At 51.3% G+C, this 14913-nt stretch overlaps 1 protein-coding gene across 1 annotated transcript in view; it reads left to right on the forward strand.

Annotated features, from left to right (window-relative positions):
* Positions 1-12326: 12326 nt before the first annotated feature.
* WDR1 (WD repeat domain 1) overlaps positions 12327-14913 on the forward strand; it is a 44457-nt gene continuing 41870 nt past the window's right edge. Inside the window, exons 1-2 of the mRNA XM_053217570.1 lie at positions 12327-12484; positions 12932-13053. Coding sequence (XP_053073545.1) covers positions 12469-12484; positions 12932-13053 — 138 coding nt within the window. The 5' untranslated portion in view covers positions 12327-12468. The remainder of the gene's footprint in view (positions 12485-12931; positions 13054-14913) is intronic.

Genomic DNA, 14913 nt, shown 5'->3' on the forward strand with positions numbered 1-14913 from the left:
GGTTCCATAAATACCAGACAACACTCCTGGCTCCATTCCATGCTCCACTTCTAGCCTAACAAGTCTGACTTTTCCCAGTGAGCATGGCCCCAAAGGCATCAGAGGCTTGGGCTGGTCAAAGAGCTAGCTGAACCTCTGTCTCGGAGACCAGCTCTGGTGCTGTGTCTGGCATCTCCACCTCAAGCCTCTTCAGACCGCAGCAAAGAAATTCTCCACTCAAATCCTAGAGTCTGCTCAAAGTGGGGGTGCAGATGGATGTACCTCAACGAAGATAAGTTTTCCCAGCCCAGCTAGAGCCTCGTGCCTGAGGGTTCCAGTCAACGTCATGTTTGATACTCTAGCGGTTCTAAGACTCCACACGGCTAGGCACCCTAAGGCCAGTTGTAGCCATAATAGAGGCTGACTTCACTCAGCCAGGGTGGCCCACAACTGCCAGGAATTTAAGCGGAGAACACCAGGACCTCTGGCCATACCAGGAAGCACATTCTCCCAAATTGGCCCTCAGTCTCAACCCAAAGACGACCATGCACTTGAGAAGTTAGAAGTCCTCTATTAAACTGGAATATAAGTTCTCTCCACTGAACTTTACCATTACAAAAGGGATTCATCTATTGCCATTTGTTAAGAGTCCCTGGAGTGCGCTGCCTTTTTAGAGACCCCAAGGGCAAGGAGATGAAGGTTGGATTTAGGCACCAACACTCCAAGTATGGGAAGTTCTGATTGGGTGAGCTTCCATGAGGAAGTATACTGCAGGACTTCAAGAGCAGCCACATAGATCCAACACCAAGAAAGCAAGAGCCAGAAGCCAGGGTACACAAGACCAGTGACCTTACTGCCCATAGGCATCTGTTCCCTGGTGGTGAGGACAATGGTGAATAAGAGTGAAGGTCAAAGGGCACAGCTCCCTCCTGTAGGATGGGAAGAGTGCCCCCCCCCCCCCGCCCCATAGGGAGGTAGCTAGTTCTTGACCCTTCACCCTCAGCATCCCGGAATAGATTCCATTACAGAAGCCAAGGAAGCTTCTCTTAGAGCTTAATGCACACCACCCATGACCCTAGCACCAGGTTTCCAAGAAACCTCAAGAAACAGCTAATCTTTTTGCTCAGCTGGAATCAGCACTTAGAACTCTACAAGTTCCCGAAAGCCAGCAACATTCTGCCATCAACCGGCATTTGAAAGAATGCTGTATACAGCTGGGCTTTCTAAAAATGGACACAGCAATTGCCAAAAATGGCGACATGCTCCTCTCCTAACTCCAACTGCATAAAGCAGCAAAAAAAGGCCTTGGCTATATGGGAACTAGGAGACAGTTGAGCAGCAAAATTTCCTGCCAACAAGGGTTCAAAAGTTCACAATTTCATGCTGATTTGTGGTTCTGAAAGTAGGAATTCAAGGATCTTTTCACATGGGGTCATAAGTGTTACAGAAGACAAGCCCTCAGTGACAGGATCAAGTCTTGTACCCGGACTGATTTAGGTCTGGCCAGTTCTCACTGTAAACTGGGGCACCATTGTTGCCTTAGGGGATCAAAGGCCAGCCACCAGAACATGCAAACACTACCTTAAGTACTTGACATTAAGGTGATTAACCTGAGGAGGCCATGAAAGGACCAGTGTCTGTCTATCCAAAGCAGTTCCTACCCACTGACTTGAACTTGGCTGTGGCCACAGAACTGAATGCTCCCATAGACTCAGAGGCCCAACTATAAAGTGTCCCCATAGATGCACTAATGCAGTCCCTGTTCCCATGCTCATTAGCACTATCCACCCTGTCTCTAGAATGAGCATCCACTGCCAGTCCCTAGGGACAGGAAGAACCAGGTCTTCAAGCAGTAGTCTGATCAAGTTTCCTTGCCGAGAAGCTCTAAAAGCCTTACCCACCATCCCCTCAGGAAAAGCACAACACCTCACGCAGGCCAGCCCTTCCCTGGCCAGCTCTCTAGATAGTCTCTTAGGGCAATCCTTAGCACTAATTCACCCGGCACCTGCTGCCAGACTATTCTGTTTACCTTCTGTAGACTTCTGTATACTAAGCAATCTAGCTTCAAAGCCATTTTTACCGAAAGTCCCTCCCAATCACAAGAGGTAGGAACAGCCGCTCCCTCATCTGAACTTATCCACCAGACTTCCTTTGGTTACAGACTATCATCCTTTTACCTCCCCCATAAGTAATTAACCTCGTTCCCACAATGAAATCCTGGCCAGAGCAAAAGTCGGCCTCCCAACACTAGGCCTTTGGAGTCCTTACACATCCTAAGGCAATAGTTATGAGCAAGGACCCAAGCATCAGACAGCCCTGGGCCCTAACGCCACCGAGGCTTTTAGCTGGGAGGTCTTGGGCCCTCAGCACATCATCTGAACACAGGAAGAACTTTAGATGCATAGTCCACATTAACTTGTCACATCTGGAGAGAAAATTGACAGTTTACAAAGCACCTTTATCTCCACGCCTCAAAAAACAATTAACATCAGTGTGGCAGAGACTCACAGGTACGTTCTGTCCGGTGAAGGATGCATCTGAAGCAGCCTGTTCCTGTCTGCAGAGCACGATTCGGTACATTGAGTTAATCTGGAATTAGGCCAACAATACAGATAGGGAGATTCAGTCTTGTCACTTAAGTTTTAGGAGTCCTGTGTGCACAGGTGACTTAAAGCAGCAGCTGATTTAAGAACTGCTATTTCATTTAAAGGTCTTAGTTTCGGTCATTTTAGTGACTGGGTTTGCCAAGGGAATAAGGTTACACAGCCGAGCTATCCTCTTAAGTCTGGAGCTAATTGTAAGGTTTCTTTTGTACGATCAGCACTATTAAAGCTCAGCCAATTCTCTTTACACTAGGTATGATTTAGCCATCATCAACAAGTCAACCACAGAAGGAGTTGACCTGCTACTAAATCAGACAGCTTTATGGGAAGTAATTTTGGGATTCTAGGTCCTCTCCAACATCAGGGTTAAAGGCCAGTTCTGTCCAGATTGAGAAGTTAGGAAGCCCGCAGTGTGTCCTAAGTCTAGATGTTTGCATCAGGTAGAAATACAAGAACTGACCTCTATTCACTCAGAGCCATGTCCCAGGACTCAACCTCCAGAAATTCAGGTAGAACTGGGTTTTCTAGCCATTGGGACAAACCCAAAGGACCCAGACCACAGCCCAGAGCAGTGTACCCAAACGATACTATCATTTCCCGAAGTCTTAGCTGTATGGTTAGGACCTTGACCCCCACCATCCCCGATAGCTGTAACTCCTCTGTATACCTGAAGAGGAAATCTCTAATTGAGTCAGGAGACCTAGGCTCCATGACTTGCCCCAGGAGAGTCACGGTCTAACTGCAGTTACGAATATCCCATGTTTAGCATGTGCAGTGTTTATAATGAGACTGACGACTTTAAGCACTACCAAAAAAAAAAAAAAACAGATTAGCCCCAGCTGGTTTACTCCTTTACAGTATGGCAGGGGTCCTGGGAGCTGGTTTGCAATTGCTGGTTCTGGGGAATGCCTAATGGAAACATCCAGAAGCGTTGGCTTGATTCCTCAACGGTCAAGTATCTTGACACTAGAAAGTGGGGTGTGGTTGGTGGGCACCAAGAGAGGGTTGCAATCAGCTCTTTGCAAGCAAATACTGATATACTGTGCTACACAAGCAGCCATTCGCTAGAATAATGGCTGTCTCTGCTCTGTAACAAGGCATTTGCAACTAAGGTGCAAAAGTTGCAAGGACCACCACTAGGAACACTGGATCCCAACACTCTTGGGATTTAAAATCTTCTTCCCCTTTGGTTTCTAGTGGTCCAGGAGGAAGTCCTCTACTCAATATCCACACCATACCAGGCAGACACTAGGTGCATGGCTAACGTGAAAACACACTGCCTGACCTTTATCATTTCTAACCGACAGGGGCAGGCATCTTAAAGACCCACACTCCCTCTCCCACGTTCAAGTCTCCACAGTAGCCAATGCTGCACCATCGTCCAGTCTGGGGCTCTCTCAGACATGTAAGTACCTGCCCAATCCTGAGAATAGGTGCAGCCCAGAGACCCGTAGGGCTTGAATGGAACAGACATATCCAGAGAAGACTGCAGACCTTATTTTAAGAGGGGGAAGAAACCAAAACTGGAGAATTTGAGTAAGCTCCAAGACCAACATGGGGCTTTAACTCAACACCAAGGAGGAAGAGTCGCATGCTCTAGCAACTGAACCAGACAGGCACCCTTATAGCCAAACTTCAATCATCTTACAAAGCTGTAGTACTCACACGGTATGGTACTGGCACAAAAATGAACACATTAGGTCAATGGAACAGAATAGAAAAACCAGAAGTGAACCCACAACTATACGGTCCATCAAAGCAGGAAAGAATATCCTGTGGGAAAAGGATAGTCCTTTCAACAAATGGTGTTGGGACAACTAGACCACAACATGCTAAAGAATGAAATTGGACCACTTTCGTACACCATACACAAAAATTCAAGATGGATTCACTCACGACCTAAATATGAGACCTGAAACCATAGAAATCCTAGAAGGGAACACAGGCAATACCTCTTTGAGACTGGCTGTAGCAACTTTTTAGGTAGGTCTCCTGAAGCAAGGGAAACAAAAGCCAAAAAAAAGTGACTTCAAAGTAAAAGACTTCTGCACAAAGCAAACAGAACTAAAAGGAAACCTATGGGATGGGAGACGATACTTGCAAGGGAGACCTGATGGTAAAGAGTAGCTGTAAGTTTATTTTTATAGATTTTAAAGCTCAGTAGCCCTGGGGTGGCTCAGTCAGTGAAGCATCAGACTCGATTTCAGCTCAGGATCTCAATTTTGGGAGTTTGAGCCCTGCACTTGGGGTTCTCCCTGCTCCCCTGCTCACGCTTGCTCTCAAAATAAATATTAAAAAAATCCAATTTAAAAAATGGGCAGAAGCCCTGAGTAGACATTTCTCCAAAGACCTACAGATGGCTGACACATGGAAAGATGCTCAACATCACTCATCAGGGAAATGCAAATCCACAGGGGGATACTCCTCCCACCTGTCACAATGGCTAAAAACAAGACAGCTGTTGGCAAGGATGTGGAGAAAGGGGAATCCTCTTGCACTGCTGGTAGGAATGCGAACTGATGCAGCCATTGTGGAAAACCGTGTAGAGGTTTCTCAAGATAGAACTACCCCACCATCTGGCAATCGCACTACTAGGTATTTGCCCCAACACCACAAAAATACTAATTCAAAGGGATACACGTGTCTCCATATTTATAGCAGCACTATCCACAATAGCCAAATGATGGAAGCAGCCCACGTGTCCACCAACTGATGGATAAAGATTTACGTCCAGTGGAATATTACTTAGCTATCAAGAAGAATGGAATGTTGCCATTTGCAGAGACATGGATGGAGTTAGAGTATCATGCTAAGCCAAGTCAGAAAGGCAAAGATCATACGATGTCACTCAGGTAAACTTAAAACAAGCCAAGGGGAAAAAGAATCAAACTCTTACAGAACAAGCAGTTATAAGAGATGGGGGGATGGGTGAAACAGGGTAGGGATTAAACACTTGTGATGAGCACCAGGTGTTGTGTGGAAGTAATCAGTTATACACCTGAAACAAATGTAACCATCAATTGAATTTAAAAAAAATCAAAGCCAGATGCAAGTTATCCCCAATTGTATGTAGTGGTGCTCCTTGGTCCATTAACTGATGTCAGAGTCGGAATAAAATCAAAACCAGATGCGAATCATCCCCCAATGTAGTGGTGCTCCTCGATCCGTTAACTTTGATGTCAGAGTTGGAACACTGTCATCTCCAGCCTCACTCTGCAGTGTCCCTTTAGAGCTACTGCTTTGGAAACAGACATTACAATACAGATAAGTTGTCCACGTACACAGAGGCCGACTATCCTAACTCAAGGCCACTGGTGGGGACTAGAGCCCACCCAGCCAGGACAAAGGACCTAACGAAGGCCTTCTGCAGGCCCAGACTTAAGCACGGAGGCCAAACGGCTCCTGGCCATCCACGGCGGCCTCCACCCTGTGGCTGCACTTGGACGCAGAAGTAACTTCATGGCTACGCTAGGTCAGGTCGAGGAATTAGGCTCACAGTCCCAAGGGCAGCAAGTAACTACCAAACACGCCCAAAGTGTTCTCTGGGGTCTGTTCCAGAGGCAGCTGTTTAAGATGCTACATTTGAGCATTTTAGAATGGAATGCCAGATCAGGGGGTGGGACAGACAATAGCTGTTTTATCATTACTTTGGAGACCCTTTGGTAGGACACCTGCCCATGGATCTGTTTATAAACCCTAGTTGGTTTTCCCCAAGGGCAGGTGCTCCAAAGATGGGTGGTGAACCTCTCGTGTCACTGCTGTCATTGCCAAAGCATACATCTGCACACTCCAGCATCTTGTGTCTTTCTCTCCAAGGGGGCCTCAGGACATCAATCAGGGCTCAGGGTGAGAGGACGGTCAAGTGAAACCAGCAAGCTTCTTACCTACTGTTACGGAGATGTATCCCCCCAATGATACATTCAAGTCCTAAACTCCAGTACCTCAGAAGGTGAATTGGAAATATGGTCATTGCTGACAATCTATTACGATGAGGTCCTACCAGAGTAGGTAGGCCTCAATCCCATATGGCTTGTGTCCTTATGTAAGGGTTAAATTGTAGTGTAGGGCTAACCTGTAGCCTTAAGAAATAACAGCTTTAACACTGTAGATTAAAAGATAACAGCCTCATCCTATCAAGAGATGGATTAGTGTTTGATTGGATTGGGGCAAGGACCTGTTTGAACTGTTTCCACCTGGGAACTATTCCTTTGTTCTGTTCCCAGGTGATAAGACGATGTGGTCGGCTATAAAACCTCCCATACACCGGTTGTTCGAGACCGCACTCGGGTCAAGAGTGTCGGTCCCGATCGATCAGTTTGCCTTGCCTCTCATTGCAATAAACTTTGTTGCAATGTTGCAACTCTGTGCGACTGTCACCGGTGCCCGTAGCATTCTGTTTCAGGAGTCGTGTGGATGCAACAAGACCAGACACCCCAAGCACTGCAGAATGTCAAGGGATCGCATAGCCACATGCCTGCTTTATGGGTACAACCTGGACAGAGGTCCCCAGAGCCAGCCGGATCATTTTCTGGTGTAAGTCCGGGAAAAGGCCACATTGTAATTCTAAGTATCTGTCCCAGAAGGACAGAGCGTTTCAACTAGAGAGTGACGGACATCCTTGCACTTGCCCAAAGAGCTACGGGATTGCACCGCTCACTGCAAGGGGATAAAGCGGTCTATTCATCAACACCAAGATTCGCGAACGCTGCGCCGGTCCCGTCCAGCCCTTTCCCCACGAAGGGCAACAGTTGTGCTCTGGAGACAGCAGACCCAAGCTTGAATCCTGGCTGTAGCCCTTTGCTTTGAAACTTGGGCAAGTCCTCACAAGTGCTCACGGAAAGATCAGGGAAGTCCAAGAAAGCCCTTCCTTCAAGGGAGGCGGAGGTGAGGACAGGGACTCTACCTCCCTTCAGGGCACCATTTCACCTGCTGTGCCAAGTAGCAGGCAGCAGAGAAAAGCAAGAGCAGTGGCTGTATTCATCCTACAACTTACAGGAGGTCAGTACAAAGAGCAAAGACTGGAGGGGAAGCGAAGGGTTGGCCCAGAGCCTTCACAGTCCTGTGCTCAAAGAGTGAAGTTGTGCAAGTCCAAGTCTCGAACCAGGTTAGGACAGATAGCGGAGGTTTAGCGGTCCATGAAGCACGGCTTTGAAGAACGAAGATCAGTAATCAAGTAAGAGATGTTCCCTGAACTGTGTTTAGTCTGGAGCTACGCAGGAACAGAGCTCTCCTAGAGATAGAGGTGCTATAGAGAAGCTCAAATGGGAAAACTTATGCACAAGTTCTTACGGCTTGCAGGAATTTGAACACTCTTGTCGCACTGGTTACAGGTATTAGGCAGTCATGTGGCAAAGCGTGGTTCCCCACGGGGCCATGAAATACCATTGGTTTTTGAGCAGCTTCACAGGAAGCATCCACAGCAAGGCGTGACACTCAGCGCTGGAGAATTTACACACCAGAGGTTAACACTCTTCTATAGGTTGAGAGAGACAGGCCAGGGTTTTGCATTATCAACCCTCTTTGACAGGACAAGCAGGAGAGCTCATTGGGTGATGGCCCCACTCCCAATAGTTCTCCCTTCTAGAAGGGCAGCCCAAAGCCCTGCCGCCCCAGGCTCCCAGGATCATGGGGTGGGTAGCCTATAGCTAAGTCTGCCCCGTGTCACTCCGCTCCCATTCATAGGTAAACTAGGGTTTGACCCTTTGGCCAAATCTGGACGTTTCCCTGGCCATTTCCAAGTGAGGGTCTGCTCATGGCAGATTGGAGAGAATGGCGGTGTGGCCAGCTTAGAGATGGAGACGTTATCTATTGCAGCAACATTCCAGAGACAATCGAGGGAGGTTTACCCAAGCTGGCTTGCAAATGGTAGGGTAGGACCCAGGAAAGAGACCAAGATTTCTAGAGAAATCTGAGCCCGTGATGGGGAAGTTCCCCTAGTGTACAGGACCCTGCCTCCAGGAGATGGACTAGTCCAACCACAAGCTCTTCTAGAGGATCAGCACCCATTCTTGGGCTCTTGCAGCATCTGGGCACAGTGCCCTTTGCAGGGGCCCAATATTCTTTAACAGGAAGGAGATCCCTTTCCAGATCCTCAGACATGAGAACAGGAGGGTCGGAAGTGTGCAAGTAGGTTTACAGGCCTTGCACACAAGGCCAGAATTCCTGCGATTCCTTTGTTTTTCTGCAAAGCTTCTGGAAGCAGGAGCCTCAGAGGTCTCCTGTAGGTTCCTCATTTATGGAAGGGGTAACCAGGACGCCTGGGCTAAGCGTGCCACGCATTCTGAACCCTTATTTTCACCACAAAATATTTGTCAGAACAGACTTGAAGCAGCGAGGCCTCGTACTTACTCCTGGAAGCCCGTGGAAGGGTTTTGTCAGTTACCCCACTCAAGCAACTGCAACCACGTTACCCTGGGGTGTCAGGGAAAGCTCAGAAACCACAGGTGCCACAGCTCTCAAGCAGCTGCCGTGCAGAGCAGCAGAGCTGAGAAGCCCTGAGGTGACCCCTGTGGCTGGAAAAGACCTAGGGACAGAGCTACTGGAGAGCCAACCAAAGCCTGGGTCCCCCAGGGCCTTAGAGACCAACATCCTCCCCAGGCCCACATGTTAAGAGACAGGTGTGGGGGTTGCTGACAAGGTTTGAGGTTACTCTGGCTCTGAGTGGATACAGCAGTTAGGAAGTGGTTAAAGTAGCCCAGAGGAGGCGAGAAAGCTTGAAGGCCAGCCGTGTTTAGGAGATGGAAGTGTTAGATTTAAGAGATGCAGGCATTCAAGGAACGAGATTTGGTGAAGGGTCGAACGTAGGGGTGAGATCGGGTGAGATCGGGCTAAGGTTTCTGACCAGTGCAGCCGGAGACAGGGATTGCTGGTCGCTGTGGGAAGGGAGCCCTCAAAGAATCAGCCCTGTGGGGGGGGGGGGGGGGAGGGAGTTGGTCTTAGACTGGTTTAGTCCCAGGAAGTGCCCTCGGGACTTCCCTGAGATGCCAGGGAGCAGCTGGGAACAGGAGTTGCCAGAAGTGGCTGGACCAACATGTAGAGTAGGAGTCACCAGGATACAGACATTCAGGGTCCCCACTGGAGACCAAGGGCAGGCTGTTAGGTGGTTGTATTAACCAAGGTGTATGTAAGGGAGGAGAACCCGAGGAAAAGCACTGGAACTACGGTTAGTCACAGCACATATCACTCAGGGGTCACTGGGTCCTTACAGCTTAGACAGCCAAATAGAACGTTCCAGATGTGAGAAGAGGATTCCTTTTCACAAGGAAAAGCAGTGCTGTCAATAGGTTTACAACCTATTTGAAATACATATGAACCTCCCCTCTCCATCCCCGCCTCCCTCCCCCCCCTCCCCCCAGAGTTCTAAACCCTTGGATACTTCACTTCCTGGTTCTTCCCCTCCCCACTTTTGCAGGCTTATTTTCTTGGGCTTTGCAATGAGCATGCACCAAAAAACCGAAGTCTCTGCGCCCCTCAAGGACTGTAGTTTTTGCCTTACGTGGGCATAGCTGACCTCCGGGTAAGGCTATAACCTCTGTAGTATTCAGCCAATGAGGAACCAGGGGAGGGATTTGCACCCTAGGAGATCAATTGCCTGCCGTAACTGCCCCGTTGTGTCTATCCAGTTACCTGCTCTTGCAAGAACGTTCATTACAGCCTCGCTTCACTGTGCTCCCAGTCTCCGCGTCCCCCTGGATTGGGTCAGCGGGTTTCTCACACTAGAGACGAACCAGAGGAATAACACCTTGGTATCCCAACTGCCTGCCAAGTCACGTAGTCTGTAAACTTTTTTTAAGCTAGTAGCAGCATCCCCAGCCCCCAATTTAAGTCCGCAGATCAACATCACAAGCTAGCAGCAAGACCTCGAGCCAGGGTTTGGGGAATGTTTTACTTAGGTTTGCTTTCCAAGTAGCATCAAAATCCAACAGAAGGCTTTATATACATGTTAAAGCTTGCAAGTGCTTGAGGTTGGGTACCTTAGTTTTATTTCCACCGGGGTCCTTCCACGACGTAAATATCCTAAGGGTGAACTTAAATTCACCTGTTCTGAACCTTAAGTCCCATTAAAGTCTGATCATTCAATCCTGGTTTCTCTAGTTAATAGCCAACACTTGCTTGACCACTTGTTTTAGGAATCCTCATTTGGTACAAAGACTTAATTTACGTTTCTATAGTCCTGTTCATAGAACTACTTTAACATCCCTTGTTTCTTGATCCAAGATTGCACGTGGGGTGCAGGGGCATCCATTTGGACATCCAATGTGGGCCAGATGGATCTACTCTAGACAAACCACAGGAAAGGGAGGATTCAGGAATGTATTCCTAAGGGCTGGAAGCTTGGGATTTAAAGTAAGGTCGTCAGGGAAGGTGACGTTTATCGAGGAGACCCTGAAGCAGTTAAGTACTTCTGGAGAGAATAATTCAAAGTAGAAAACAAATCACCCAGGCCCTGGAGTAGGAATATGCCTGGGACATTCCGGGAGCAACAAGGCAGCAGGTGTGCGGAAGAAAGAAGATAGAGCTAAGGGCAGTAGATGGAGCCTTTTGTAACCGAGACTTTTTACTTAGGGCCCAGTCAACCACTTTGAAGACCTCAGCTTTTGAGCCTAAGAGCTTTGAGTTTTGTAAAGCAAAAAATAGGTTTCAGCTTCTAGAAAAAACGCTCAGGCTGCAATCTGGAAGACAGACTGAGTTGAAGGGGAGGGAGGATAGGAGCCTAACAGACTAGATAACAAGCACCTGCAATTACCCAGGTGAGCGTTCAAGGCTTGGTTCTTGACTAACAGCCAAGGAAGAGAGAACCCGGATCCAGTTCGAAAACAGTGTCTACTAGGCTTCCCAGATTAGAAAAATAGGAATTCAACCATCACACTGTGAGGTTTTCTAGCGCAGGCTTCAGACGCTTACGTACCCACAGGTGCTTCACAGATTCTCGTTTGGCACCCCCCCCCCCCGCCCCCATCTCAGGAAAACTACAACCCCTGCTGAAAAGTGAGGCTCCGAGCCGCTGCCTCGATCTTCCAAGTTCCCCTTTGCCTTCCCCCTCCGTCATTGACCCACTCTGGTATTCTTAGAACCTACGTTCCCTTTTGCTCTCCTTGGCTTCTTAGCTTTCTAAAGTTTGAGAGAGAGAGAGAGAGAGAGTGAGTTTGGGCCCGGAAAGACACATCCCTAAGGTTTCTGCTGCGAGACAGTTTTTGAGGAAGGGGGACTCCCACTCATCTAGCTTCCAAGAAAAAAAACAGAAACCCACTATGTTTGCAAAACCCGAACGGGCGCCGAATCAGCCTCAGCAGGAAGGCTAGCGGCTCGGGAACGCCCGCTACACAAACACAAGCACGGAGAGGGCTTCCGCGGCCCCCCGCTACCGCAAGCTCGGCGCCCGCAGAACTCCAGCGAGGAGCCGCCCGAAAAGCCCGCTCTCCCTTCCCCCGAAGAACTCCGCAACCCTCCACCAACCGCGGCCAGGACCACTCTGATGGAGTAGGCGCTCCCGCGCCGCCCTTTTACAGGACCGTGTGTAACGTCACTTCCGGGGGCGGGGCGGCCGGGGCGGGCCCCGCGCGGGGCGGGGGGAAGGGCGGCCCCGTCCGCGCAGGCTCACGCGGGCTGCAGCCGCCGAGCCGAGCGCTTGACTATATATGGTCAAAGCTGGGGGCGAGCCGCGCGCGGGGCCGCGCTTCCGGGTTCGGCGCGTCCGCAGCGGCAGCGCGCAGGGCAGGGCGCGAGCCGGCCTCGGAGCCCCGGCCTCGGACCGCCCCCTCCGCGCCCGGCACGCCCGGCGCCGCCTTTCGGCCCCCATCCCCGGCCCGGCCTCCGCCAGTCTGCTTCGCGGCGCGGGCGGCCTCGGAGGCTCTCGGCGAGCGCGGCACGGTAACAAGTGGGCAGGATGCCGTACGAGATCAGTAAGTACCGCGGCCCCGTGCCCCCGGGGTGGGCGCCTATGTCCCCCGTCCCCCCGGCCATCGGTGGGGCGCGGGCGGCCCGGCGGGGTCCCGGGCCGCGGGGGAGGGGTGAGGGCGCAGGCCGGCGAGCGCCCCGCCGCCCTCGGGGCGCCCGGCGGCGATCCCCGGCCCGGGTGGGGGTGCCCCAAAGTTGGCGCTGCGGGCTGGGCCCGTGGGAGCCCCCGCGTCCCTGAAGGGCCTGGTCGGGAGCGCAGACCAGGAAGTCGCGCCGTCCCTTGCGCTCCTTCAAAGTGGCTGCCGCCCCTCCTGGTGGTGGCAACAGGTGACCGGCTGAGACCGGTCCAGGGCCCCTCTCTAGTCCGCTCCCACCCCTCCGTCCTCAGCCCGGCCTGGGGGATGAGGCGGGGGCTGCCCCTAACGTGCTCTGCTTGATTTGTGTCTCCGCAGAGAAGGTGTTCGCCAGCCTCCCCCAGGTGGAGAGGGGCGTCTCTAAAATCATCGGCGGCGACCCCAAGGGCAACAATTTTCTTTACACCAATGGGAAGTGCGTCATTCTAAGAAACATCGACGTGAGTACCCCCTCCCCGTATCCCCCCGCCCAGGCGAGGTCCCTATCTTGGGCGCGACTCTCAGGTTAATTCCTCTTCCCCTCTATGGCTTCTTCTCCCGCTCTCCGCAGCCTGAGGAGGGTGAGGACGCCACGCCCCCTCAGCCTTGGGACCACACCTCGGAAGCCTAGCAGACTAGCAGATGGTTTCAAGGTGGCCAGGCCCACTTCTCACTCTTTTCATGGGGAAACTGAGGCTCAGATTAGTTCAGATCATAAGTATAAGCGCTCTGGATTAGGGGGATCGGACACACCCGGCCAGCTGCTGCTTGACCTTGGGGTAGCTGGTGACTTGGGCCTGGGAATCCCAGTGCCCTCATCTGTAAAATGGAGGTGATGACACCAGGCTCCCCCCCCCCCCCCCCCACTTCCCCTGACCGCCTGTGCCCGCTGAATGAGATGATGCGTCCCTCCCACCGGCTCGCCTGGCACACACCCAGTGCTTGGTAAATGGCCCTTGTGTATAATCATTACCAACACCCAGGGGCTCTCAGTGTGAGCCGCCAGGACTCACACTCAGGCCTCTCTGCACACCATCCGGATCTGAGCCCCGGCGCAAAATCAGGAATGGTTTATTCCCATGAAGCATTGAGACAGACATTCTGTACTCAGGCCAAGAATGCTTGTCGAGCCAATGTCGTGGGGAATCCTGTTACTCCTCTGTAATTACCCAAACGACCCAGTCTGCTTGTTGGTCTCCCCACCGCCAAGATTGCACACTGAAATCTTTCTTCACCCTTCCCCAGCCTGAGTGACGGGATGGAAGGGGAAAGTGCCAGCACAACCATTGGGGGGGGGGGGGATGTTCTCCTGAACTGTGCTTGGGGTCGGGCCTCGTGCACAGTATGTAGGCAGATGATTTTGATTGGCCGTGCTCCCAAGGGATGTCAGCTTAGATTCACATCTGTTGTGAGTGATTACCCCTAGTGGGTTGGGATTGTTGCTGATCGGGTGCACTTGCCCTCAGGAACCTCACAACTGGCTGAGGGAGCGAAGGAGCTGTGTGGGCCTCCGCTTTCTTGCCTGTAAAAGGAGAGGCCTCTACCTGGTCTGAGGTGCCCTCATCTCTGGGTAAGCCAGCCTGTCACCGTTGCCCCTCTGCTCAAGGACTGAGCCCCGTGTGACAGTTTCAGCCCTGCCCGGGCTTGCTGGGCACCTCAGATGAAGGGGGTGGGTGGGTGTGAACGTTCTCTGAAAGTGCTAACAGCTATTGTGCTAGTCACACGGATTCCTAGAAAGCTGATCTGGCCTCGCTCAGAACTGGGGGAAACCTTGCCAAGGACCTAGATGGTAATGATCCGGAGGTCTCCAGGGTGAGGTCCCGAGATTTCGAGTAAATAAAAGTTTAGACGACCCAGAGTAGATACTCACTGGCAGTTTGGCAAACAAAGTGGACTAAAGCGTTCTCAGGGATCCAGAGCATTGGAACACCAGGCCTGCCCCTAGCAGTCATGCTCATGTCCCTGCAGTCTGCGTGTACTTCCAGACGGGAGGCCTCCCGTGAGGTGGCCACTGTGTGTCTGGTACCAGGGAGGGTTCTTCAACTGCAGCCTCTCTCTCAGCACCACCCCCACCCCCGCCACTGGGCCCATTGCTCCGAAGAGAGGTGAGGCCAGTGATCAGAGTTGTTTCCACCGGAATTGTTCACAGTCGCACACGAGCACCCCCTTCGCCAACATTCCCCGCCTCGTGCAACTCATTCTGCTCGTTCTTCGGAAGTCTTTCTTTTTACCAGTACCCCAGACTTCACCGTTCTCTGTTGAGGGTGCCTCTGCTCTTCTTTCCCACCTATTTGTAAGTTTCCGCAGGGCCCAGGACAGCA

Source organism: Acinonyx jubatus, chromosome B1 (genome assembly GCF_027475565.1).
Source record: "Acinonyx jubatus isolate Ajub_Pintada_27869175 chromosome B1, VMU_Ajub_asm_v1.0, whole genome shotgun sequence".
Taxonomy (NCBI): Eukaryota; Metazoa; Chordata; class Mammalia; order Carnivora; family Felidae; genus Acinonyx; species Acinonyx jubatus.